Source organism: Schistocerca gregaria, chromosome 1, assembly GCF_023897955.1.
Source record: "Schistocerca gregaria isolate iqSchGreg1 chromosome 1, iqSchGreg1.2, whole genome shotgun sequence".
In the NCBI taxonomy this organism is placed as follows: domain Eukaryota; kingdom Metazoa; phylum Arthropoda; class Insecta; order Orthoptera; family Acrididae; genus Schistocerca; species Schistocerca gregaria.
In genome coordinates this window covers 1,198,144,386-1,198,172,069 of record NC_064920.1, presented here as the reverse complement: position 1 = coordinate 1,198,172,069, position 27,684 = coordinate 1,198,144,386, and the positions used below count along the sequence as shown (strand labels likewise).

Sequence of the window (27,684 nt, the reverse complement as noted above, 5' to 3'; positions counted from 1 at the left end):
ACAAAAGAAGCCGTGGCTGTAATAGAGGTAGTGGATTTAACGCTGGAATGCAGCTCCGAATTTCCAGTCCCAAATTCTGCACATCTGATGGCAGATACTTTTCTTGTCGTCTCTTTACAACTGAAGAGGGAATATAAAAGCAGATCACTAACTACGGACGACCAACAAGACGAGGGAAAATTCTAGGATTTACACTCTGCTTAGTAGCAACCGGAGACATTTATATAAGTGACTGTTTAACATTTCAACAGCTGCTTTATATCAGATAGTTTCTGTTGTATGAACTAACACAAGCGAAGCACTTCAAGATTTTTATTGAAGTACATAATCTGGGAAAGAACATCCACGAAATGTGATTAATGATAAGTGAACATACATACGGTGTCTCACATAGGTTACTTGATAGAATCTAGTAGACAATTTGTTAAAGAGCAGTTAGCGTGATACCGTTAAGTCATTCTCATTTATCATCAAAAATACCTAACACAACGGTGATAAATCAGCTACATAACTACAGATACCATGAATGTAAGCAACAGTATGATGTTATCTTTCGTATACTTTTAATTTTAGATAGCATAGTAAATACATAATAGCACCTGATTACTTTCAAGGAAATTTATTGCCCTTCTCCTGTTTAACAGAATTAATTACGAAACTTTGATTTATTCACTCCGTCCCCCCTCATGATGCAAGGATTTGAAGTTTCCAGTAGGACCTCCGATGGCTTTGGCAGTTTTCTGTTATGTATGAGGCGGAACTATGTGCCTCGTGGAAAAAGGGTGACCCAGCTGAGTCACGGAATTTGACTCTTAACCTGATTACGAGGTGTGGCCATTAATTGCACGCGTTGACCACAAATCTGACGTGAGGATCAATGAACTATGCTTGACGGGGTGTATCTGAAACATCTTAGGTGATCAGAAAGTTAGTAGACAGGAACACAATTACATCCTTAGCTTTAATTTACCATCAGCGATGAACGTTGATCTTGACTTTGTACAATAATACACTCCTGGAAATTGAAATAAGAACACCGTGAATTCATTGTCCCAGGAAGGGGAAACTTTATTGACACATTCCTGGGGTCAGATACATCACATGATCACACTGACAGAACCACAGGCACATAGACACAGGCAACTGAGCATGCACAATGTCGGCACTAGTACAGTGTATATCCACCTTTCGCAGCAATGCAGGCTGCTATTCTCCCATGGAGACGATCGTAGAGATGCTGGATGTAGTCCTGTGGAACGGCTTGCCATGCCATTTCCACCTGGCGCCTCAGTTGGACCAGTGTTCGTGCTGGACGTGCAGACCGTGTGAGACGACGCTTCATCCAGTCCCAAACATGCTCAATGGGGGACAGATCCGGAGATCTTGCTGGACAGGGTAGTTGACTTACACCTTCTAGAGCACGTTGGGTGGCACGGGATACATGCGGACGTGCATTGTCCTGTTGGAACAGCACGTTCCCTTGCCGGTCTAGGAATGGTAGAACGATGGGTTCGATGACGGTTTGGATGTACCGTGCACTATCTCTGTCCCCTCGACGATCACCAGAGGTGTACGGCCAGTGTAGGAGATCGCTCCCCACACCATGATGCCGGGTGTTGGCCCTATGTGCCTCGGTCGTATGCACTCCTGATTGTGGCGCTCACCTGCACGGCGCCAAACACGCATACGACCATCATTGGCACCAAGGCAGAAGCGACTCTCATCGCTGAAGACGACACGTCTCCATTCGTCCCCTCCATTCACGCCTCTCGCGACACCACTGGAGGCGGGCTGCTCGATGTTGGAGCGTGAGCAGAAGACGGCCTAACGGTGTGCGGGACCGTAGCCCAGCTTTATGGAGACGGTTGCGAATGGTCCACGCCGATACCCCAGGAGCAACAGTGTCCCTAATTTGCTGGGAAGTGGCGGTGCGGTCCCCTACGACACTGCGTAGGATCCTACGGTCTTGGCGTGCATTCGTGCGTCGCTGCGGTCCGTGTTGAACAATTCGGCGGTACGTCCACCCGGCCTCCCGCATGCCCACTATACGCCCTCGCTCAAAGTCCGTCAACTGCACATACGGTTCACGTCCACGCTGTCGCGGCATGCTACCAGTGTTAAAGACTGCGATGGAGCTCCGTATGCCACGGCAAACTGGCTGACACTGACGGCGGCGGTGCACAAATGCTGCGCAGCTAGCGCCATTCGACGGTTCCTGGTGTGTCCGCTGTGCCGTGCGTGTGATCATTGCTTGTACAGCCCTCTCGCAGTGTCCGGAGCAAGTATGGTGGGTCTGACACACCGGTGTCAATGTGTTCTTTTTTCCATTTCCAGGAGTGTATTTGCATGTACAGTTATAGACTCAATTGCGCATACTTTTTTACAATTCTGATTGCTTCCCACATATACATCAATTGTCAATGCATAAACTGTATGTGGCGCCTGGCTAGGTCGTAGCTATTGACATACATCTACATGATTACTCTGCAATTCACATTTACGTGCTTGGCAGAGGGTTCATCGAACCACAATCATACTATCTCTCTACCATTCTACTCCCAAACAGCGCGCGGGAAAAACGAACACCTAAACCTTTCTGTTCGAGCTTTGATTTCTCTTATTTTATTTTGACTATCATTCCTACCTATGTAGGTTGGGCTCAACAAAATATTTTCGCATAAGGAAGAGAAAGTTGGTGACTGGAATTTCGTAAATAGATCTCGCCGCGACGAAAAACGTCTTTGCTTTAATGACTTCGATCTCAATTCGCGTATCATATCTGCCACACTCTCTCCCCTATTACGTGATAATACAAAACGAGCTGCCCTTTTTTGCACCCTCCGTCAATCCCACCTGGTAAGGATCCCACACCGCGCAGCAATATTCTAACAGAGGACGAACGAGTGTAGTGTAAGCTGTCTCTTTAGAGGACTTGTTGCATTTCCTAAGTGTCCTACCAATGAAACGCAACCTTTGGCTCGCCTTCCCCACAATATTATCTATGTGGTCTTTCCAACTGAAGTTGTTCGTAATTTTAACACCCAGGTACTTAGTTGAATTGACAGCCTTGAGAATTGTACTATTTATCGAGTAATCGAATTCCAACAGATTTCTTTTGGAACTCATGTGGATCATCTCACACTTTTCGTTATTTAGCGTCAACTGCCACCTGCCACACCAAACAGCAATCTTTTCTAAATCGCTTTGCAACTGATACTGGTCTTCAGATGACCTTATTAGACGGTAAATTGCAGCATCATATGCGAACAACCTAAGACAACTGCTGAGATTGTCTCCCAGGTCATTTATATATATCAGGAACAGCAGAGGTCCCAGGACGCTTCCCTGGGGAACACCTGACATCACTTCAGTTTTACTCGATGATTTGCCGCCTATTACTTCGAACTGCGACCTTCCTGACAGTAAATCACGAATCCAGTCGCACAACGGAGACGACACCCCGTAGGCCCGCAGCTTGATTAGAAGTCACTTGTGAGGAACGGTGTCAAAAGCTTTCCGGAAATCTAGAAACGATTGCTAAGTAGGGAGCTATTGTATCAGCGTAATCTGAAAGGAACCTGATCGGTATACAATCTGGACCTGAAGACTTGCCGTATCAAGCGATTTGAGTTGCTTCGCAACCCCTAAGGTATCTATTTCTAGGAAACATATGCTAGCAGCTGTTTGTGTTTCAAATTCTGGAAATTTCCATTCGTCTTCCCTGGTGAAGGAATTTCGGAAAACTGCGTTCAATAACTCCGCTTTAGCCGCACAGTCGTCGATAACAGTACCATCGGCAATGCGCAGCGAAGGTATTGACTGCGTCTTGCCGCTTGTGTATTGCTGAAGGCTATGCTAACTATCGTCTCTGCACATGAGATTTCTGAAGCTATAACAAGTGAACCATTGCTATCAATGTCGGCTGTAGAACTGGGCAGTGCGCTAGTTTTTCTCTTAAGATCAGCCGAGTGGCGGCGCTCGGTCTGCTAATGTCGACAGAGGCGACTCGCGGGTCCGATGTGTACTGACGGACAGCGGCCGATTTGAAGCCTACAACCTGGCAAGTGTGGTGCCTTGCGGTGACACCACATTTATCCTTCTTTTCCCACGACATTTGTGTTGTACATTGCTTGGCTCCCAGAAGAATGTATCATATCTACATTCTTCCGTCAGCATCATTCATTCTCTACAAATGACTCCATCGGCCCCGCAACACATGTCAGTAACAGAAATAGAAAAGATAGCAAACCAATCGGAGAGAGGGCGAAGATCCTTTGTGGTTTCGCTAAAAGATCGAAAACCAGCGGAACACAAGCGAACACGGGAAACACAACTGAATGCCCGGTGCACACGCGCTCACAGCGTTTACATCTACACCTACATCTACATCCATTCTCCGCAAGACACTTGACGGTGTCTTGCGGAGGGTACCTTGAGTACCTCTATCGGCTCTCTTCTATTCCAGTCTCGTATTGTTCGTGGAAAGGAGGATTGCCGGTGTACCTCTGTGTGGGCTCTAATATCTCCGATTTTATCCTCATGGTTTCTTCGCGAGATATACGTAAGAGGGAGCAGTATACTGCTTGACTCCTCGATGAAGGTATGTTCTCGAAACTTCAACAAAAGCCTGTACCGAGCTACTGAGCGTCTCTCCTGCAGAGTCTTCCACTGGAGTCTATCTATCATCTCCGTAACGCTTTCGCGATTACTAAATGATCCTGTAATGAAGCGCGCTGCTCTCCGTTGGATCCTCTCTACCTCTTCTATCAACCCTATCTGGTACGGATCCCACACTGCTGAGCAGTATTCAAGCAGTAGGCGAACAAGCGTACTATAACCTACTTTCTTTGTTTTCGGATTGCATTTCCTTAGGATTCTTCCAATGAATCTCAGTCTGGCATCTGCTTTACCGACGACCAACTTTATATGATCATTCCATTTTAAATCACTCCTAATGCGTACTCCCAGATAATTTATGGAATTAACTACTTCCAGTTGCTGACCTGCTATATTGTAGGTAAATTATAAAGGATCTATCTTTCTATGTATTCGCAGCACATTACACTTGTCTACATTGAGATTCAATTGCCATTCCCTGCACCATGTGTCAATTCGTTGCAGATCCTCCTGCATTTCAGTACAATTTTCCATTGTTACAACCTCTCGATATACCACAGCATCATCCGCAAAAAGCCTCAGTGAACTTCCGATGCCATCCACAAGGTCATTTATGTATATTGTAAATAGCAACGGTCCTACGACACTTCCCCGTAACACACCTGAAATCACTCCTACTTCGGAAGACTTCTCTCCATTCAGAATGACATGCTGCGTTCTGTTACCTAGGAACTCTTCAATCCAATCACACAATCACCCAAGAGAGCATTCGCGTTCGCTGTTGTTCGTTCGCTTGTGTTCGATACGGTACAAAAGAGACCTAAGGAACGTAACTGTCTAGCTGCGCTACGCCACGACGCTGCGCGAGGTTTAGTGGCAAGTGCAGTAGGCGCTTCGCAACCGCGTGCTCGGAGACTTCGCAACCCTTACGCCAGCGGGTAGAGGGCGAGAGCTCCGAGCATACAGCTGTGTAGTAAGGCGAGGTGGTATCCGTCATCTTCCGCAGCTTCTGCCCATCTGCAAGATGTTGATTTGCCCTCTCTCCTCAATTCCCTCCCTCCCTCGCTCAGTCTCTCTCTCTCTCTCTCTCTCTCTCTCTCTCTCTGTCACACACACTCTCTCGCACCACAGCCGATTGAAGAACATCGGAACATCGGTTGGCACGCACTCGCTACGCTCTAATATGGATAAAATATCAATGAAAAGAAGGGACGAGGTTTCTCTTAGCCATCGCAACAGCTTGCTCTCAGTACAGTGATCTACACAGCTTACAAGTCTGAATTTTTTCAGCCGCTCTATCTGCGAGTTGTAGTTTTCGCACGCGTTAGATTCTTTGGGAAGTCCATATTTCATATATCACATTTTTCTTCGATTTGGAGAGCACTGTCGACATAGATAACTGTAATGACAACTTCAGTCTCATGTACTGGATACTGTTCCCCACGTTCGAGGTTCCCCTTCTACACTACTGGCCATCAAAACTGCCACACCACGGAGATGACGTGCTACAGACGCGACATTTAACCGACACGAAGACGATGCTGTTATATGCAAATCATTAGCTTTGCAGAGCATTCTCACAAGGTTGGCGCCGGTGGCGACACCTACAACGTGCTGACATGAGGAAAGTTTACAACCGATTTCTCATACACAAACAGCAGTCGACCTGCGTTTCCTGGTCAAAAGTTGTTGTGAAGCCTCGTGTAAGGAGGAGAAATGCGTACCACCACGTTTCCGACTTTGTTAAAGGTCGGATTGTAGCCTATCGCGATTGCGGTTTATCGTATCGCGACATTGCTGCTCGCGTTGGTCGAGATCCAATGACTGTTAGCAGAATATGGAATCGGAGGGCTCAGCAGGGTAATACGGAACGCCGCGCTGGATCCCAACAGCCTCGAATCACTAGCAGTCGAGATGACAGGCATCTTATTCGCATGGTTGTAACGGATCCTGCAGCCACGTCTCGATCCGTGAGTCAACAGACGGGGACGTTTGAAAGACAACAACCATCTGTACTAATAGTTCAACGACGTTTACGGCAGCACGGACTATCAGCTCGGAGACCATGGCTGCGGTTACCCTTGACGCTGCATCACAGACAGGAGCGCCTGCGATGGTGTACTCAACAACGAACCTGGGTGCAAGAATGGGATAACGTCATTTTTTCGGATGAATCCAGGTTCTGTTTACGACACCATGATGGTGGCATCCGTGTTTGGTGACATCGTATTGAACGCACATCGGAAACATGTATTCGTCAACGCCATAGTGGCTTATTGCCACGCGTGATGGTATGGGGTGCCATAGGTTACACGTCTCGGTCACCTCTTGTTCGCATTGACGGCACTCTGAACAATGGACGCTACATTTCAGATGTGTTACGACCCGTGGCTCTACCCTTCATTAGATCCCTGCGAAACCCTACATTTCAGCAGGATAATGCACGACCGCATGTTGCAGGTCCTGTACGAGCCTTTCAGGTTACAGAAAATGTTCGACTGCTGCCCTGGCCAGCACATTCCCCAGATCTATCACCAATTGAAAACATCTGGTCAATGGTGGCCGAGTAACTGGCTCGTCACAATTCGCCAGTCACCACTCTTGATGAACTGTAGTATCATGTTAAAGCTGCATCGGCAGCTGTACCTGTACACGTCATCCAAGCTCTGTTTGACTCAATGCCCAGGCGTATCAAGGCCGTTATTACCGCTAGATGTGGTTGTTCTGGGTACTAATTTCTCAGGATCTATGTACCCAAATTGCGTGCAAATGTAATCACATGTCAGTTCTAGTAAAATACATTTGTTCAATGAATACCCGCTTATCATCTGCATTCCTTCTTGGTGTAGCAATTTTAATGGCCAGTAGTGTATCATTTACCGACTATCGACATTACAGCGTTGCAGCTTACAGTTCTAACAGGTGGGCTGTCTGTCAACTGAGAAGCAGCTTTCAGAAATCGCTCACAAGGAGCTTGGTAGGGAGCAGAAGTCTCCTACGAGACGGGCGGTAGGACCCGCAAGTTTCAAAAGGACGGAGCGCCTGATCAAAGGGAGCAACAGCTGGGCAAGCAGACCGCTAGCGTTCGTCAGGAGACTGTGACAGGTTACTTAGAAAAGATAATCCACGGTACACAGTCTAAAGAAGCAGAGCGAAGGGCTATAAATGCTAGTGCCGTTGAAAGAGAAACGTTTGGCTGTCAAGAGGGCGGTGCAGAGGTCTTCAACGACAACTACAGCAGTATGTTATCTAAAAAATACCTCACAAAACCCACAGAAATCCTGGTCATACTCCCGTACTCCAAAGCTGTTCGTGGCACCAAAGCTAGTTTCCAGACACTCATGCACGAGACAAGGACGGACAATGAAGGTAGCATAACAGAAGCAAAAATACTGAATTCCCTCTTGAAATGTTCCTTTATCAAGGAAGATTTAGCGACATTGCACTGGTTTAATTCTCACCACTGCAAAAAGTCGGAACGACTACAAACACGACGAAGATGAATGATACAGATACTAGTGTCAATAAAAAAACTAAACTGCGCCCCAGGGTACCGACCGGCCGCTGTGTCATCCTCGTCCCACCGGCGTCACTAGATGCAGATATGGAGGGGAATGTGATCAGCACAGCGCTTTTCCAGCCGCATGCCAGTTTACGAGACCGGAGCCTCTACTTCTCAATCAAGTAGCTCCTCAATTTTCCTCGCAAGGGCTGAGTGCATCCCCTAACCTAGAGCGCTCGGCAGACCGGAAGATCACCCATCCAATCGCAAGCCCAGGTACACAGAGCTTGACTTCCGTTATGTGATGGGAACCAGTGTTACCAGTGCAGCAAGGCCGTTGGACACTAGTGTCAATAGAACTGATAAATAACTGAAATCGCTAAAACGCAGCAAACTCCAAAGGACGATGAAATTACTATCTGGATCTATACCAAGTTTACGGCCCAATTAGATGAAATATTGCCTAAAAGAAACTACACAGATATTCAGTTAGCTCTTGGTAAGATTTCAAAGTTGTTAAAAAAATTGGCAACTTCGCTTTAAGTGTTCATAAATGTGAAATTTTTCACATCATAAAACGTGGAAACCTATTATTCTATCACTAAAATATCTACTAGTTAAAACTGGAATCGGTCAACTCATACGAACATCTGGGTTTAGAAATGCCCGAAGGTGTCATTTAAATAGTGTTGCCTGGAAACATATTTATTACTCGTGACTTAATAGTACGGATTGTCTTCTCCAGTGCAGTGTATTCCGTCTCCCTTACTCCTTCTCTCGCTATTTTACTACTGAAGTTAATTTTATTCGGCTTGTGGTTTTATTTATTTAGATATGATTATATATGTGTGGCAGCAAGTAAGTTGGTACGTGGTAACTAGTAACTTTGCTTTACGATATTAAAGTTTGGATTTGCAATGTTCAGACTGATATAAAACTGAAACTGTGAGCTGATGACAGTACACAAAATTATTTGTAACAAGTTTCTATGGTTTTGATTCAATGTTATTACACTGTCTTTACTTGGTAATTCTTTCTCCATAAAGGCAAGTAACTTTGAGTAATGTTGAGTAAATATTTCACTTTGGCTGTATGAGTCACACTAGCACACATATGTTAAGTTCAGACACGGAGTGGGAGAGGAAATAAACACTTTTATCACAAAAGTGGCACACCGTGGATCAAATTATTGCTTTTCCATATATGCTCTGCATAATCACGTAGGAAACATTCACTTGCTACTGTAACGAAATCAAGAAAGAACGAAAACTGTATCTGAACTCACCACCTTGCATCGTATTCAGAAAAGTCAGTAATGAAATTCAAATGATCGTCACAGCACTGAATGTTGGTTACGTTATGCAGTGGATTTTTGAATACTGTTATTTAGAACAGGCGCGCGGCTAGCCCGCGTTCTCTTAATCTCAGGGAAAAAATGTAAAATATTGCTTTAGTTTCACAGAGCAGACCTTGCCACAAAATGTGAAAATGATAAAGTCATAACACAGTTATTGGTTATATTTTTGTGATCTCATAGAACATGTCGCACAGTACCTTCCAAATCAAACTGAGAAATGCACTGAATAATATAATATAGTCTGCCGCCACTGCTGGAAGCTGTAAGAAAATGTTAAATATTATTATGTTACCTCGCCTTACCGGCGAGATGACTGCAGTGCCTGAAATAAATATTTTTTTTAATGTGCCGCGTCTGCGGCCGTTGCCCTAGCAGATTGGTACACCGGCTTCCGCTAAATTAATTGCTGAAAATGTCTAAATTATTTACGGGTCGAATGGCTGGCAACTTTAAATATTATTTTAAAAACATATTTGCTCATACTCTATACATTCAAACAAAAATTAATAATTTTACACACCTTTTTACAACAACTCGCCTAATGGCGGATCTCAAGCTTCATGAACAAAAGACTCACGGCCAGCATATACATTTGCTTAACAAGCAATCGGTGGGGTTTCGGGTTCCGCTGAATAGGTCAGGAGTTCACTACACTCAGCTGGCGGCTACACGGGTACCGGAGGTTGTGTGGCGTGAACTGGGCGGTTTTGTAAGTTAGAATGCCTCGGGAAAGTACGGGGTGGGCTGCAGTCTCAAAGGGTGCATGGCAAATACAGGAAGTGCTTGGATCAAGGAACAGTCGGAATTATAAATTGTTGTAGACGTGCTGAGAATGTCCCTAAGCTTCAAGCACTAATAGAAAGCACAGAAGCTGAAATCGTTATAGGTACAGAAAGCTGGCTAAAGCCTGAAATAAGTTCTGCAGAAAGTTTTACGAAGTCTCACAGGTGTTAAGGAAAGATAGATTAGGCTGAATTGGTGGTGGAGTGTTTGTGTCTGTCAGTAGTGGTTTATCTTGTAGTGACGTCGAAGTAGATATTCCGTGCAAATTGGTTTGGGTGGAGGTTATAATTAACAGCCCAACTAAGTTAATAATTGGCTCCTTCTACCGAACCCCAGACTCCGATGATAAAGTTGCTAAACAGTTCAGAGAAAATTTGAGTCTCGTAACAAATAAATACCCCACTCATACAGTTATAGTTGGTGGGGACTTCAACCTTCCCTCGATATGTTGGCAAAAATACTTGTTCAAAACCTGTGGTAGGCAGAAAACCTCTTCCGAGATTGTTCTAAATGCTTTCTCCGAAAATTATTTCGAGCAGTTAGTCCACGAACCCACGTGAATTGTAAATGGTTGCGAAAACACACTTGACCTCTTAGCCACAAATAATCCAGAGCTAATAGAGAGCATCATGACTGATACAGGGATTAGTAATCACAAGGTCGTTGTAGCTAGGCTCAATACCGTTTCTTCCAAATCCACCAGAAACAAATGCAACATAATTTTATTTAAAAAAGCGGATAAAGTGTCACAAGAAGCCTTCCTAAGAGACAATCTCCATGCCTTCCGAACTGACTATGCAAATGTAGACGAGATGTGGCTCAAATTCAGAAATATAGTAGCAACAGCAATTGTGAGATTCATACCTCATAAATTGGTAAGAGATGGAACTTATCCCCCATGGTACACAAACCAGGTCCGAACGCTGTGCCAGAGGCAACGGAAAAAGCATGCGAATTTCAGAAGAACGTGAAATCCCGAAGATTGGCTAAAATTTACAGAAGCGCGAAATTTGGCACGGACTTCAATGCGAGATGCCTTTAATAGGTTCCACAACGAAAAATTGTCTCGAAATTTGGTAGAAAATCCGAAGAAATTCTGGTCGTATGTAAAGTACACAAGCGGCAAGACGCAGTCAATACCTTCGCTTTCAGAGCACGCTGATACAATAGCTCACCGCTCACCGATAGATGTGTACCTACAGATTGGAAAATTGCGCAGGTCGCACCAGTGTTTAAGAAGGGTAGTAGGAGTAATCCATCGAACTACAGACCTATACCATTGACGTCGTTTTGCAGTAGGGTTTTGGAGCATATACTGTATTCAAACATTATGAATCACCTCGAAGGGAACGATCTATTGATACGTAATCAGCATGGTTTCAGAAAACATCGTTCTTGTGCAACGGAGCTAGCTTTTTATTCGCACGAAGTAATGGCCGCTATCGAGAGGGGATCGCAAGTTCATTCCGTATTTCTAGATTTCCGGAAAGCTTTTGACACCGTTCCTCAAAACCGACTTCTAATCAAGCTGTTGGCCTATGGGTATCGCTCTCGAAGATGGACGTGCGCCTAGCATATCTCGGCTGCTTCCGCAAATTGCTCCAGATTTCAATGCTGGGTCATGAACAAGAGTCAGCGTGTGAACCATTCAATGCAACATCGTCGATGTGGGTTTTCGGAGCCGAAGGCCCACTCGTCTACCCTTGATGACTGCACAACACAAAAGCACTACGTCTCTCCTGGGCTCATCGACATTGGACTGTTGACGACTGCAGACATGTTGCCTGGTCGGACGAGTCTCGTTTCAAATTGTATCGAGTGGATCGACGTGTACAGATATGGAGACAACGTCATCAATCCTGCATGATAGCAGGGGACTGTTCATGCTGATTGAGGCTCTGTAATGTTGTGGGACATGTACAGTTGGATTGATATGAGACCCCTGATATATCTAGATAGGGCTCTGACAGGTGACACCTACGTAAGCATCCTGTTTGATCACCTGCAGTCGTTCATGTATATTGTACATTCCGACGAACTTGGGCAATTCAAGCAGGACAATGCGACACCCCACACGTCCAGAATTGCTACAGTGTGGCTCCAGCAACAATCTTTTGAATTTAAACACTTCCTCTGGCCACCAGACTCCCTAGACATGAACATTATTGAGCATATCTGGGATGCCTCTCAACCTGCTGTTCAGAAGAGACCTCCACCCCCTCGTAATCTCACGGATTTATGGATAGCCCTACAGGATTCATGTTGTCAGTTCCCTCCAGTACTGCTTCAGACATTATCGGAGTCCATGCCACGTCATGTTGCGATACTTCTGCGTTCTCACGAGGGTCCCTCGCGACTTTAGGCAGGCGTACCAGTTGCTTTGGCTCTTCAGTGCATATACGTACATGGGAGTTGGATGCCCTGAGATACATACGGAATACGAGCACCTGAAACGTTGTGTCTTTCTTTGGTTGGTCAGTTAGCTTACCAGGCATTTAATACAATTGGTGTTAGCTAACGTACAGTGTGTGACAAAAAGGTGAAGCACCAAGAAGCGGAGAAAGAAAGGAAATGAAACTTCACGGGACGAAGATATGTGATGTGATATCAGTGGCTACACTATAGAGCCAAATTTACAGAGAAATTGGCAGTATGATTCCACTAACCAGATGATATAACAACCCCTCTGCCCTGGATGCATGCACTGATTCGGTTTGGAAGAGTTTCATTAAGCCGTTGTATTCCCTCCTGAGGCGAGATGGCCCACATCGGCTGGAATCCTTTATACCCTGGGCACTGACACTGGGATGTAATTTTCGTCCGAGCTGGTCCATCATATGTTCTATTGGAGACAGATCTGGGGATACTGCTGGCCACAGGATTGTCCCAGCATCATAAAGATAGTTCGTAAAGACACGTGCTATGCGCGGACGAGCGTTGTCCTGTTGAAAAATAGTACCATTGTACCTTTAATAATGACGTAATGGCGAAACGCATAAGGTGTATTGGAATAATAAAATTTTGGTCAAGACGTCTCTAGAAGTGCTTAAGTGTCCCATAAGAGGCAACACATGACGACACTAGATGTATATGATGTACCGCTATACCTTCACAGTTCCCAAAGCAATACCAGCCTTGGCCTAAATTCATACCTGATGGCTTTCCAGACCAGGAGTAACTCCGTTACACCTCTCCAAAACATTGAAACAAAGGAACCTTTCTCCAGGTCGTCACCATACTCAGTGACGACGGTAATTTGTGGTAATCCAGAACCACAATTCATCACTGAATACAATGTGCACCATTCATGCCGTTTGAGTGGTGGTATTAACGACAGCTTACACGTGGGATGGTAATTCGCTAATCCACCTTCCGCTAGTCACCGTCCATTATAGAACGTGACACAGAGTGCTGCAACAGCCCGTTTTCTCTTCTCAGATGTCCGGTTACCAAGTTCTTGGTGCACAATACGGCAATACCCTCTTCTGGTGGTAAGATGTGGTCGACTGGAACCTTAACGATGATAATGTCTGCCATGGGGCCACTATCATATATGAATGTCCCACACATCTGGGTACTGCACCATTCGACCAGCCGGCCAAATGGCGACTCACAATGAGGCCTCTTGCAAAATTGTTCAAACGGCTCTGAGCACCATAGGACGTAACTTCTGAGGTCATCAGTCCCCTAGATCGTGGAACTACTTAGACCTAAGTAACCTAAGGGCATCACACACATCGATGCCCGAGGCAGGATTCGAACCGGCTACGTAGCGGTCGCGCGGTTCCAGACTGTAGCGCTCGGCGGTCTCTTGCAACCTGTCAGCTGCTGATAATGCTCTCTCTCATAGGTACGTGTCTCCCCGTGTTCTTTAAAGCGATTATCCTACGTTTGATCCTGTTCACATCCATTGTATACCCTACCAGGCCAGGTATCAAAATTCAACACTAACGACACTAATCCACTCCCCTGTCACAGAGAACTGTAACTTGAGTCATTTAGATAACCGCCGATTGTGCGTACGTGTACGAAATTACAAGGACATCCGCCTAAGTCGTCCATGTGTTTACTTTTTTGTCATGCAGTGTATGTACCACATTAATTTAACTCTTCTTTCAAATATCCTGTTACGTCTTGTATTGTTATTTGTAATAGAGTTCCACATGCTATTTACTGTTACTATAGCCGTACTGTGTATCGTACTGCTCATGTACTCTACGTGATGAAAACTATCCAGACACCCGAAAAAACATACATTTTTTCAAATTAGGTGCATTTTGCTGCCACCTACCAACAGTTACTCCTTAGCAGCGATCTCCGTAGTCATTAGACATCGTGAAAGAGCAGAATGGGGCACTCTGCGGAACTCTTGGACTTCGAACGTGGTCAGATGATTGAGTGTCAGTTGTGTCATACGTCTGTATTCGAGATTTCCACACTCATAAACATCCCTACGTCCACTGTTTCCGATGTGACAGTCAAGTGAAAACGTGAAGGGACACGTACAGCACAAACGTGTACAGGCTGACCTCATCTGTTGACTGACAGACCGACGACAGTTGAAGAAGGTCGTAATGTGTAATAGGCAGACATCTACCCAGACCATCAAACAGGAATTCCAGGCTGTATCAGCATCCACTGTAAGTAGTCTGACGGTTATACGGGAAGTGAGAAAACGTGGATTTTATGATCGAACGGCTCCTCATAAGCCACACATCACGCCGGTAAATGGCAAACGATGCCTTGCTTGGTGTAAGGAGCGTAAACATTTGACGATTGAACAGTGGAAAAACGTTGTGTGGAGTGACGAATCACGGTCACAATGTGGCAATTCGATGACGAATGCCCGATGAACGTCATCTGCCAGCGTGTGTAGTGACAACAGTAAAATTCGGAGGCGGTGGTGTTATGGTGTGGTCGTGTTTTTCATGGAGGGGATTGATACCCCTTGTTGTTTTGCGTGGCACTATCAGATCAAAGGCCTACGTTGATGTTTTAAGCACCTTCTTGAGTCCCACTGTTGAAGAGCAATTCGGTTATGGCGATAGCATCTTTCCACACAATGGAGCACCTGTTCATAATACACGGCCTGTGGTGGAGTGGTTACATGACAATAACATCCCTGTAATGTACTGGCGTGCACAGAATCCTTACCTGAATCCTATAGAACACCTTGGAATGTTTTGTAAGCCCGACATCGTGGCAGTCCTCACTGACCGACATCGATACCTCTCCTCAGTGCAGCACTCCGTGAAGAATGGACTGCCATGTCCCAAAAAACCTTCCAGTACCTGACTGATTACTTTCCTGCGAGAGTGGAAGCTGTCATCAAGGCTAAGGGTGGCCCAATACCACCTGTTCACAATGCACGTCCTGTTGCGGAGTGGTTACACGACAGTAACATCCCTGTAATGAACTAGCCTGCACAGAGTCCTGACCTGAATCCTATAGAACACCTTTGGGATGTTTTGGAACGCCGACATCGTGCCAGGCCTCACCGACCGACATCGATATCTCACCTCAGTGCAGCACTTCGTAAAGAATGGGCTGCCGTTTCCCAAGAAACCTTCCAGCACCTGATTGAACGTATGCCTGCGAGAGTGGAAGCTGTCATCGAGGCTAAGGGTGGGCCAGCACCATACTGAATACCAGCATTACCGATGGGGGGGGGGGGGGGGCGCCACGAACTTGTAAGTCATTTCCAGCCAGGTGTCCGGATACTTTTAATCACATAGTGTAGACTGTAGCTTATCGTGCAGCGTAATAGCTTGGGAGACAGCATGGTGAGCCACACCCAGATTGCATCCATTCAGTAGACTGTCGTTCCGACACATCGGCCACTTACCGCGTGCGTCTTTTCTGTGGTTTCCCACCCTCGTTTAGGCAAATTGTGGTGTGGTACCCAATCTTCGCCTCACAAGGGAACCTCCTCATCGCACCCCCCTCAGATTTAGTTATAAGTTGGCACAGTGGATAGGCCTTGAAAAACTGAACACAGATCAATCGAGGAAACAGGAAGAAGTTGTGTGGAACTATGGAAAAAAAAAGAAAATATACAAACTGAGTAGTCCATGGCAACATCAATGATAGCATGAGCTCAGGAGCGCCGTGGTATCGTGGTTTGCGTGAGCAACTGTGGAAGTGCAGGTCCTTGCTTCAAGTCTTCCCTCGAGTGAAAATTTTTATTTTTTATTTTCAGATAATTATTATCTGACAAACTCTTATGTTTTCATCGCTTTTTTGGGAGTGATTATCACATCGACAAGAAAAGCTAAATCGGGCAAAGTAGAAGAATCTTTTTACCCATTCGCTGAGTGTACAAGTTAGGTGGGTCGACAAAATATTTCTGTCATGTGACGCACATGCCGTCACCAGTGTCGTATTGAATATATCAGATGTGTTTTCCTGTGAAGGAATCGGTTGACCTATGACCTTGCGATCAAATGCTTTCGGTTCCCATTGGAAAGGCACGTCCTTCCGTCTACCAATCGCACGGTTTTGCGGTGCGGTCGCAAAACACAGACACTAAACTCATTACAGTGAACAGAGACGTCAATGAACGAACGGACAGATCATAACTTTGCGAAAATAAAAAAAGTAAATTTTTCATAAGTGGGACGACTTGAACCAAGGACCTCTTAGTCCGTAGCTGCTCACGCTAACAACAGGACCACGGCGCTCATGATGTTGCTTGTCTTGCGCATGGACTACTCAGTTTGTAAATTTGGCTTATTTTTCATAGCTCCACACAACTTCTTCCTGTTTTCTCGATTGATCTGTGTTTAGCTTTTCAGGGCCTATCCACTGCGCCAACTTACAACTAAATCTGAGGGTGCTGCGGTGTGGAGGTTCCCTTGTCAGAAGATATTAAAAGTTCACTTCGGTAGCTGAGCGGTAAGTGCGAAAGATTCCATATTTAACCGAAGGAGTCCTGGTTCGATTCCCGGTCCGGTCGATGATTTTAACTGCTCAGTAACTGAGTGCACTGTCGTCCTCACACTCATGGTCGTAACTGACAGTGTCGTTTTTGCATTACTGAGAGGGCTGAATGGACACGACACAAAAGCCAGTAAATGGAAATAAAAATGTGACGTCTCAACTGTTTAACCACAATAACACATAGAACAAACTTCTGCCTTCCTTAGGTTAACTGGCGGCTGCGCTAGCAGCAAGATCATTTGGCCGCAGTAGCTAAAGAAAATAAATATTCCAAATCAGGAAAACACTGGAAATTGTAAGGCAGGACAAACAATAGGAGGCGGAGAGGTAGGCACGTTGAAGCCTAACCAGCAACCAAGTGGAACATGACATTTCTCGAGTTCTGCCGAGTCCACAAAACTATCTGGCTTTATTCAAAATATAGAAACCGCAGACAGTTACTGAAAAGGGTACTGTGAGTGGAGTTACACTGTGAATGGTGCAGAACCTATAGGTAGTTAAGAATTAACTTCATAAAACTGTATGGCTGGGGAATAACTGTAAAATTTTGTGGTATTGTATTTCATTTTTATTGTAATGTTTTATTTTATTTTTCTTTGTTTCATTTTTTTATTTTCACAATGGTTCTGTTTATTTATTATTATTTCATTAAAATGGAAAACATTAAAATTTCTGTTCTTATTACTGTTGGCATGTTGCATGTTGTCTAATAAGTGTTGATAAAGCTTATTTTAGAAACCTGTGGGACGAGTCAGGCAAATTGGTATCCTCAATACATTTTTAAAAGGAACGGTTAATATTCTGCTGGGCGACGTTCCATGTGAGCCGTGGTTGTCGTCATGCCGCTCACGCCTCAAACGGAGTCTCTTTGAAGCGTGCTTAATTCTGTGATACTATTATTACTTAATAAATGTATCTTTCCCTAATTCTTAACATGTGTCTAAAAATCTCTTTTTCTGTCACTTTATCATTTTAATAAACAACGAGTATTTCACTAGGATTTATACACCTGTGTTACAGAACACATGAATGTAGCAAAATATTCAGGCCAACAAACAGTGTATACAGCAGTGTGTCCAATGACCGTCGGGCTGCCTAAGCGTGGCAGCCTGTTATGGGAAATTTACATGAAACGGCGGCTCCTCAGGAAAGAAACGAAACGCGACAATAGCAACAGTGTGGAGTTGCTGGAGCGACAAACATTTGTCAGTTGACATGCCTCAGTTCCTGCTTACCACAGTCTGCTAACACAGAGTTACGCGGCGCTTGCAGGTGCTCCACCGATCTTTATGGGAACTGTATCCGACGTCGATAAACTGGCGAGAATGGCGGCGGGCAGAATGATAACCGTTTTCAATTACGGCGGCGTTACAGTGGGTACGTTAATGCCAGAGCGGGAGTCTCTTAAGAGCACTTTCATTGGCCAACACGGTTGTGGATAACGGCCGGGACGGTCACAACACTGCTGTTGGCGAGAGTAGAGCACAGCCCACAGTGTTGTCAGTGGGCCACTCGTTGTTGCTGTTACTGCATCTTTCTCTCTCGCGCGCGCGCGCGAAGAGCTTGTGCAAAGCAAAGAGCTTTCACTAGAAGAGATATGCTTGGCGGAGATTATTTCCTGCGAGTAGTGGTCAATATCTGTCCTATTCGATTCGTATATTCAGTTAATTAGTTAGTTTTTTATGCTGCATCAATCATTAGTACGATTAAAGGTAACCATGTGGAACGAGTCATTTTAATATATTACATATTCATATATAAATATGGCTACATGCTGGTCATTTAAAAGGACTTTTTAATATAAATGTGAATAGGTAATTCCTACCTACCACCTTTTACATATTACTTACGTATAAATTCTCCTATGGAATAGAAAGAGTTGTCAAAGAAAATACTGTTTCAGTTTGTTTTCGCACTTAGTCTCACTGACTGTCAATTTTTTTATGTCACTTATTACGGGTTGTTGTTGTTGTTGTTGTTGTTGTTGTTGTTGTTGTGGTCTTCAGTCCTGAGACTGCTTTGATGCAGTTCTCCATTACCGGGTAAGTGATAAAAAAATTTGTAGCAGTAGTCTGAAGCACGTTTTGTGTTAAAGACAACCTTACTATGGAACAGTGAATGTCATTTTCTTCCTTCTGGTGTTGTAACTATGTACATCATTGTTACTTTTCAATTGCAAGAGGTTACTTTCAACAAACTTCTTCAGGGAATAATACTTACGTCAAGCAGTAGTCAAAATGCTTAACTTCTTAAACATACACTATAAGCCCAAAAGTATCTGGACAACCCCCACAAAAAAACCATACGATTCTCAGGTGCATTGTGCTGCCACCTACTTCCAAGTACTCCACCTCAGCGACCTCAGTAGTGAATAGATATCTTGAGAGAGCAGAATGGCCCACGTCCGGGTTACCGGGTTCCATTCCCGGCAGGGTCAGGTATTTTCTCTTCCTCGTGATTACTGGGTGTTGTGTGATGTCCTTAGGTTAGTTAGGTTTAAGTAGTTCTAAGTTCAAGGGGACTGATGACCATAGATGTTAAGTCCCACAGTGCTCAGAGCCATTTTTTTAGAGCAGAATGGGGCGCTCAGCGGAACTCATGGACTTCGAACGTGTTCAAGTGACTGGTTGTCACTTGTGTCGTACGTCTGTACTCGAGATTCCCACACTCGCAAACATCCCTAGCTCCACTGTTTCCGATGTAATAGTGAAGTGGAAACTTACAGCACAAAAGGGTGCAGGCCGACCTCATCTGTTGACTGACATAGACCGCCGACAGGTGAAAAGGTCGTAATCTTCCACACGTTACACAGGAATCCCAAACTGCATCAGGATCCACTGCAAGTACGACGACAGTTAGGAAGGAGGTGAGAAATCTTGGATTTCTTGGTCGAGTGGCTGCCCACAGCCACATATCATGCCGGTAAATGCCGAACGACACCTCGCTCGGTATAAGGAGCGTAAAAATCGGACGATTGAACAATGGAAAAACGTTTTGTGGAGTGACGAATCACGGTACGCAATATAGCGATCCGATGGCAGTGTGTGGGTATGAGGAATGCCCTGTGAACGTCATCTTCCAGCGTGTGTAGTGCCGACAGTAAAATTCGGAGGCGCTGAAGTTACGGTGTGGTCATGTTTTTCATGGAGAAGACTTACACCCCTTGTTGTTTTGCGTGGCACTATCACATCACAGGCCTACATTGCTGTTTCAAGCACCTTCTTGCTTCCCACTGTTGAAGAGCAATTCGGGGGTGCCGATTTTATCTTTCGACACAATCGAGCACCTGTTCATAATGCACGGACTGTGGCGGAGTGGTTACACGACAATAATATCCCTGTAATGTACTGGCCTGCACAGAGTCCTTAGCTGAATCCTATAGAATACCTTGGGGTGTTTTGTAAGGCCGACTTCCTGCCAGGCCTCACCGACCGACATCGAACATCTCCTCATTGCAGCACTTCGTGAAAAATAGGCTGCCGTTTCCCAGGTAACGTTCCAGCACCTGGTTGAACGTACGCCTGAGAGAGTGGAAGCTGTCCTCAAGACTAATGGTGGAGGAACACTATACTGAATTCCAGCATTGCCAATGGAGGGCGCCACTAACTTGTAAGTCACTTTCACCCAAGTGTCAGGATACTTTTCATGACATAGTGTATGTCAACAATATGTTAATGGGTGAGCACCATATGCATGCTTGAGCAATGGAAATTTTCTTTCTTAACCAGCTGTCACTGTTTCTTTCTGACAAAGGGCCAAACGTACTGGATGTGGGTCGCTTTGTGAAAGGACCCACTGCCATTAGTCATGTTGATGAAGAACAGCCTCACTCTGCTGATTGCTTCTGTCCACTTGCCCGAGACGCCCAGACTCGGAGTTCGCGAACACCGGACGATCTCAGATTGGTCTACATGCAGCGGAACCTCGTCCTACTGGCTCTTCTCGCCCCACAGGTCTGACTTCCTGAAGGTGGGCGGCTTCTCGGAGGACGTGGTGGGCTGGGGCGGCGAAGACGTCTCTCTGTATCGCAAGTACGTCCGCTCCAGCCTCAAGGTGGTGCGCGCGACCGACCCCGGCATCTTCCACCTCTGGCACCCCAAGGTGAGCCCGCCGAAGACTGCTTTCACTGGTCTCCTCGAGTCTACGAAGAACGATCTAATTTCAAAATTTACTTAATTTAAGTAATGTTGCTACCTCTTTAATTGTCTGGACTACCCACCATTCAAGCAAATTTTCATTGTACTAATTTGATCAGTTTTGGCGATCTGAGAGGAATGGTGTGACAGATTGTGTTAATCTATTCGAAGCCATTGAAAACGATGTAGCCAGTAGAACATTACACACTAGAAGCAAGCTGTCAATTACAGATGGTTTCCAGATACAAGACGCCTTAGGAGGATTTCAGAGGCGTAAAGTACTATATGCTCTAAATTATATACATTGTATGTAATAGGTAGCTATTATAAAGTGGTAAAATTAGTAAGTTTGATGATGTATTCATTTTGTAAGAAATTATGCTCCACCTATCTGCATTCTTAAGAACTTGTATTTTTTACTTCCACCACTGGAGATCTTGAATATGCTCTGGTAGGTTATTCGTTTTTATTTTATTGTGATGTTCAAAGGTGCTGGGTCTCACAAGTAAAAACTCGTAGTAGTGTCACAGGTGTATGAAGGTGGTGTCATTGAAACATTTTCTGTAGATTGCAGGCCATGTTCTTCTAAGTACACACGTGGGATCCTTCTGTTGCAGGAGTGCGGCCGGCGGCTGCCCACGGACCAGTACCGCGCCTGCCTGCGCTCGAGGGCCCTCAGCGAGGCGTCGCACGCCCAGCTCGGCTTCCTCGCCTTCCGGGACGAGCTGACCCCTGCCCTCGGCGGAGTCGGCAACGTCAGCAGCGGCAACCACAACGGGCAGCCCGCCAGGAGGGCGTGACGTCAGCACAGGCGCTCAGCGGGCCCAGCCGGGGCGGGTGCGGGCCAGCCCAGCTGTAAGAGTGGTGGGGCGTGGAGGCGAGCGTGAGGAAGGTCAGGCAGTGGCTCTGGGGAAAGCTTGAGGACAAACGAGTGTGCACTGGGCCAAAGACCACTCAAAGGAACCGACCAACTCATTGTGATACTCATTCGGACGATTCTATGGCCAATTTCATCTTGAAATCCCCCTGAGCATTACACCTTGTTGCACTATAAAATAACATAAAAATATGGAAGAGTGGTTTGTACATCTTCTATGTCATCTCCACTGCATCTAGAGTGCAGTTTCCTGAACAATTAATGATATCTCAGCCCAGTTCTCACATGGCAATCAGTTGGAGTGTGTATCAAGTCAAAGAAGATAAATAGGCTGATTTAGTTCTACCAGACAAATGTCAGGGATTGGCACATGACAAAGAAAAAGCTGAGTGTTGACATTCAAAAAATGATGATGCATTCCTGCCTGCTTACACTTTTTTCTGCTAATATGACGGACGTTTATCGTTTCAAGATAATATTTATCTAAAACTTATATTTGCCTATACAACAGAGATTGCTGAGATGATTCATCAAACCTTCCATATTGGTTTTGGCTGTGTTTCCTATAACAGGCATTATGGGTAACATTAAGGCAAAATGTCTGGTATCTTATCACAAAACACCATTCCTTTCTCTTGTTACTGTACCAATTTGACATGAGAACGTGAGAACTACTAATGTAGTTCCAGAAGGACTCAGGCCATGGCATTATCAGTTGATGAGAGGGAACAAGTATAGTATGTAGTATGACGACAGCAAGAAAGAGACGAAACTGGCAGCTTCATTATTATGCACCTGTCTCTGGTTACGACAAATCTCTTACCTGCTGCAGTACATGCACATTATTCCCATACAAATGGTTGGCTTGAACAGCAGCAGTGCGTTGAAATCTAAGTATCCGTTTAGGAGCACAACTTATTCTCTTAAGGTACTACACACATATACGTGACTCACATGGTCCTTTTTACAATAAAGAGTATAGCAAATGTTTCACATTGTGTTGTAACAAAAATACAATAAAGAGTGTGAACTACAGATCGCTTCTATGAAGCACCTACAGTCACAAGACCTGTTGAAGAAACGACAACATGTAAGGATATTATGTACATGGAAAAAGTTGCCAAATGAATAACATTTCTCTGGCAAAGATAACAGTATATGTATACCAGTGCTATTCTCCCATATTAAAATAGTGGATCACTGAGCTAATAAGTAATAATATGGAGAGGGCGAGGGGAGCAAGAAGAGACAATGAAACAGAAAACAAATTTTAGGTTAAAGGACTGAATAATTTCTTGATTTAATCAATAGTAGTTAAAATTTATCTACTTCTTAATGCTTGTCCAATCCTCAGTAGGACCGACTTACCCAGACGTGGCATATTTAGCAACTTATTGTCCTTTCTCTTTTGTCACAAGTTTCCATAATTTTCCGTTATTTACCTCCTGCCTAAATTGGTAGAAATGTTGCACCAGTGAGTCACTAACCTCCATGCTATACAGCATGCTCTAATCCTGTAATTTATTCCAGTGGCTGAATCATACTGCATGAGGTCAATTGCAAAATCGCCTATAGAGTCCACTAATTGTTCTGTGTTATCTGTGAATACAAGTAGAGTTCACAGTAAAGAAAGAACAGAAAGAACAATTCTGTGGTTTAAGTAAAGAATAGGAATTCCACACTTGCACAAGCTCTACATAGCTTCACTACATCCTTCGTTCTCACTCTTCTCCACATTTCAGAAGTTCCCTTTTGAGGTATATGCTAGAGAAATTTGCAGTAGTCTCGTTATTTTTTTTCTTATCGTATGTAGAAACAGCTATTCCCAACGTAGAGTCATTTCTCTTCCAACGTTAGTTATACCATTTTCGAAAATTTCTCGAGATTAAACGTACCACTGAAATCAATTTTCTACAGTACCACAAACATATAATTAGCTCCAACGGTCCAAAACTTACACCATCATCGTTTCATGTGCGTTCATTGCCAATTCAGGTGTTATTCTTCATCAAAATCAAGTATTTTATTCACTGTAACATTTTATGGAACAATTTAGCTCTAAATCTACAAGATTAACTATGTTGTTCCAACTGTAGCTCTTTCAACTGTAGCTCTTACTGGTTTCTCTTTCTCTTTCTGTCCGTGTCTTCTTTGCTTTTTGTTTTAATGTTACGCGTTTTCTTCTTTCTTTCGGTCGATTTAGACGTTTACCCTTATGGAACTAATATTAATCTTTCCGCTAAATGTGTGTTGGCTCTTCTTACAAGCAAAAGTATAGCTCTCACAGATCAAGTTCGTTTTTGTTGTGTGAAGGATATTACCGAATAAACTTTCCCTGGATCTGTGGGATTTACAAAGAATTGGTGTGCAATATCTGGACATAATTCTATCATTAATGTAAGATGAACAAGAAAATGACTATGTACAGGGACAGTGTTAAAAGACAATTTACTATCGAATTGCTATGATATATATCACTGAGGAACATTACAATATAATGCTCACACAACAGTTATATGCTAGTGAAATTATTATGTCAACTACATCTATTTTCATAACACAACAATCTGTGAAGCACACAAATTTTTTTCTCTGCAACAATCCCTTCGACATTATAAGAAGCAAATAGTAAGGTTAGTGACAGGTACCACTGTAATTTTGGAATGTGTAGACCACCAGCAAACCACAAATGAATATGATTTGTCATATTTGGGAAGACTATGCGACTCACAATAAATCACATATGTATGAAGTAGTGGACAATCATGTAATATTTACAGCCGTGATGTACAAACTCCCAAAACTGTTTGCAATCATCAGTGTCACATGGACAATAATTAGGATGATGATCAGGTCTATGACACATTGAAATTTTCTGGTTGATGGTTTTTGAAGAGAATAGTCAACAGACAGAGGTAGGAGGTTAGATGCAGCCAAAGGTTTTGTAACTCTACAAAAATGTGCATTAAATGTTGATGATTGTAATATTTTAGTAATAAAATTGTTAGCTCTGAGTCTAATAAAAGTTCTGTTTCTAGTGTATTCCCTCTTTAACCTAATTTGCTCCATTCCTTGATCACCAGTGTGACAGCGCTTTTTTAATCAAGAGGCAGAATTATCTCTTCTTGCAGAGAAAAAAGAAGCATCAGCAAGAACAATAGTAAATGATGATTTTGCTGGAGGTATTGACTGTTTTTAGACAAGTGGGATAAACACACTCTGGAAGAACACAGCTCATCTACTTTGTTACTGTCAGGAATAGCACCACCTATTACGTAGTGTACCTAAAAAATATAATAAACGTTGTAAAGGCTTGTAAGAAGAAACCATAAACTGGAAAAACCAAGTAATGGAACAACAGCCTTGTCCTGTTTCTTGACCTCGCAATAGCTGCCAGATTTGGTGATGGCATATTTTCATTCACTGATGTCCCACAGTATGATATTGTAGAAAATATTTATTCACGACAGAAAAGAAAGTAATTATCATTGTGTGTATCATTAACATATGTACATCTTGTAATCATCTACTTGCATTTAAGCAACTGTGACTTTTAACAATAGCCTCTTAGTACTTTTTTTGTCACTAAATTTATTGTCAACTAGCTGTTCAGTTTGAGAATAACAGAAACATTTGGAAGTACAATACTAGGAGAAAAATTGTCTACATTCCCCTTTAGTGACTCTCACTCTGATTCAGTCTGTAATGACCGTGTTGTTGACAGAACAGCAAACTGTAGTCTTCTTTCTTTCAGTCCTCCCTTCCTTCCTTCCTTCCTTCCTTCCTTCCTATAAATTATGGAGAAGTAAGTGCAGCATATAGCTACAACTCTCATGCAGAGTCTTCCCATGTAAACAAAATGTTTGATAGCGAGGAGAAGTGAAAGTACCTGGCAGATTAAAACCGTGTGCTGCACCGAGACTCGAATTTGGGAACTTTGCCTTTTGTAGGCAAGTCCTCTGCCGTCTGAGCTACACAAGCGTGATTCACGACCCCTCCTCGCGGCTTTAATTCGTCCAGTACCTCGTCTCCTGCCTTCCATACTTCACAAAAGCAGAGTGAAATTTTCATTCTAGAGAGTAAAAGTGTTTTAAAATGTAGACAAAAATTGTTTCTCCTGAATAAATCATTCTTAACCGCAGGGCAATTTTTAAACGGAAATAAACCTTCGAAGGACCAGCATGTAGACATTCAAATCTAGATATATTTTTAATTGCACTTCATTTGTTCCGCTGACACAAGCTACAGCACGACGTTTCCTAAAGTAAAGAAGTTAACTGGGGTTTGAAGCCTGTGATGGTTTCGTAATTAGGCGATATACTTGAATCATACAGGTGCCAGTCACAGACCGTTAAACACTGTGGGCATCTACTACTTCCGCATCACAGCTTTTCACGTAACGAATCCTGGCCAGTTACCAAGATCAACCATAGCTTAACGAACTGCCGATTGAGACAGCCACTCATTGCCTTCTTTCCATAGAATTTAGCGTGACACACTAAAGTCACATCTCCTGCTAAGTCAGCGAGCAGGAGCAACATTGAAGCCCACCGAAGCCAGTTTGTTAGCATTCGACATTCTGAGCAGGTGTGTCACGTGCCACTGCCATCGCCATTGCTACAGGCGGGTCTCCTATCCACAATCCACCCCAGCCTCGACAGCCAACACTGAGCTGGCCGCCTCGCCTTTCTCTTCAGTGTCAGTTCATGCTTCGACTCCTGGAAACACCATCACCGCACGGCTGTGAGACCGCCAGCTGTCACAATGGTGGCTGACACTGCCCCTATCAAACCTCGTCGTCATACAGTTTATAGTGAATTTGCTCCAAGGAACGTGGAACTAATTACCAAAACAGCCTGATTGCAGTTTTTTTTCAGTTCATTATCCGAAGTTATGGTAGTTCAGCAACGATGTGGAGAATACTGTTCTAACAATGAACCGTTTGTACGAGAAGGACGATGCCTGTTTGTAGAGATTTAGGTAGTGAGTAATCATGGTGACGGTTTCATTGAACGAGTGGCAAATACCACCTTCTGATATCAGTCATCGTGACAGTTCCATCAAACATATGGCAAATAACATCTTATAATTTCAGTTATCTAACGAAGCAGACACATCCCCCAAGCGCATATGCACCGAAGCGCCAAAGAAACTGGTACAGGCGTGCTTATTCAAATTTAGAGGAGTGTAAATGGGCAGAATATGACGCTGTCGTCGGCAACGCCTATGTAAGACGACAAGTGTCTGGCTCAGTGGTTAGATCGGTTACTGCTGCTGCAATGGCAGGTTATCAAGATTTAAGTGAGTTTGAACTTGGTGTTATATACGGCGCACCAGAGATGGGACACAGCATCACAGAGGTAGCGATGAAGTGGAGATTTTCCAATATGACCATTTCACGAGTGTACCACGAATATTAGGAATCCGGTAAAACATCAAATCTCCGTCATCTATGCGGCCGCAAAAATTCTTG

The 27,684-nt window shown here is 44.1% G+C and overlaps 1 protein-coding gene across 1 annotated transcript in view; it reads left to right on the top strand.

Annotated features, from left to right (window-relative positions):
* The window catches only part of LOC126284727 (chondroitin sulfate N-acetylgalactosaminyltransferase 1), a 492,417-nt gene extending 467,181 nt beyond the window's left edge, over nucleotides 1–25,236 (top strand). The window contains exons 9-10 of the mRNA XM_049983864.1: nucleotides 21,152–21,299; nucleotides 21,952–25,236. Coding sequence (XP_049839821.1) covers nucleotides 21,152–21,299; nucleotides 21,952–22,134 — 331 coding nt within the window. The 3' untranslated portion in view covers nucleotides 22,135–25,236. The remainder of the gene's footprint in view (nucleotides 1–21,151; nucleotides 21,300–21,951) is intronic.
* Nucleotides 25,237–27,684: the final 2,448 nt, after the last annotated feature.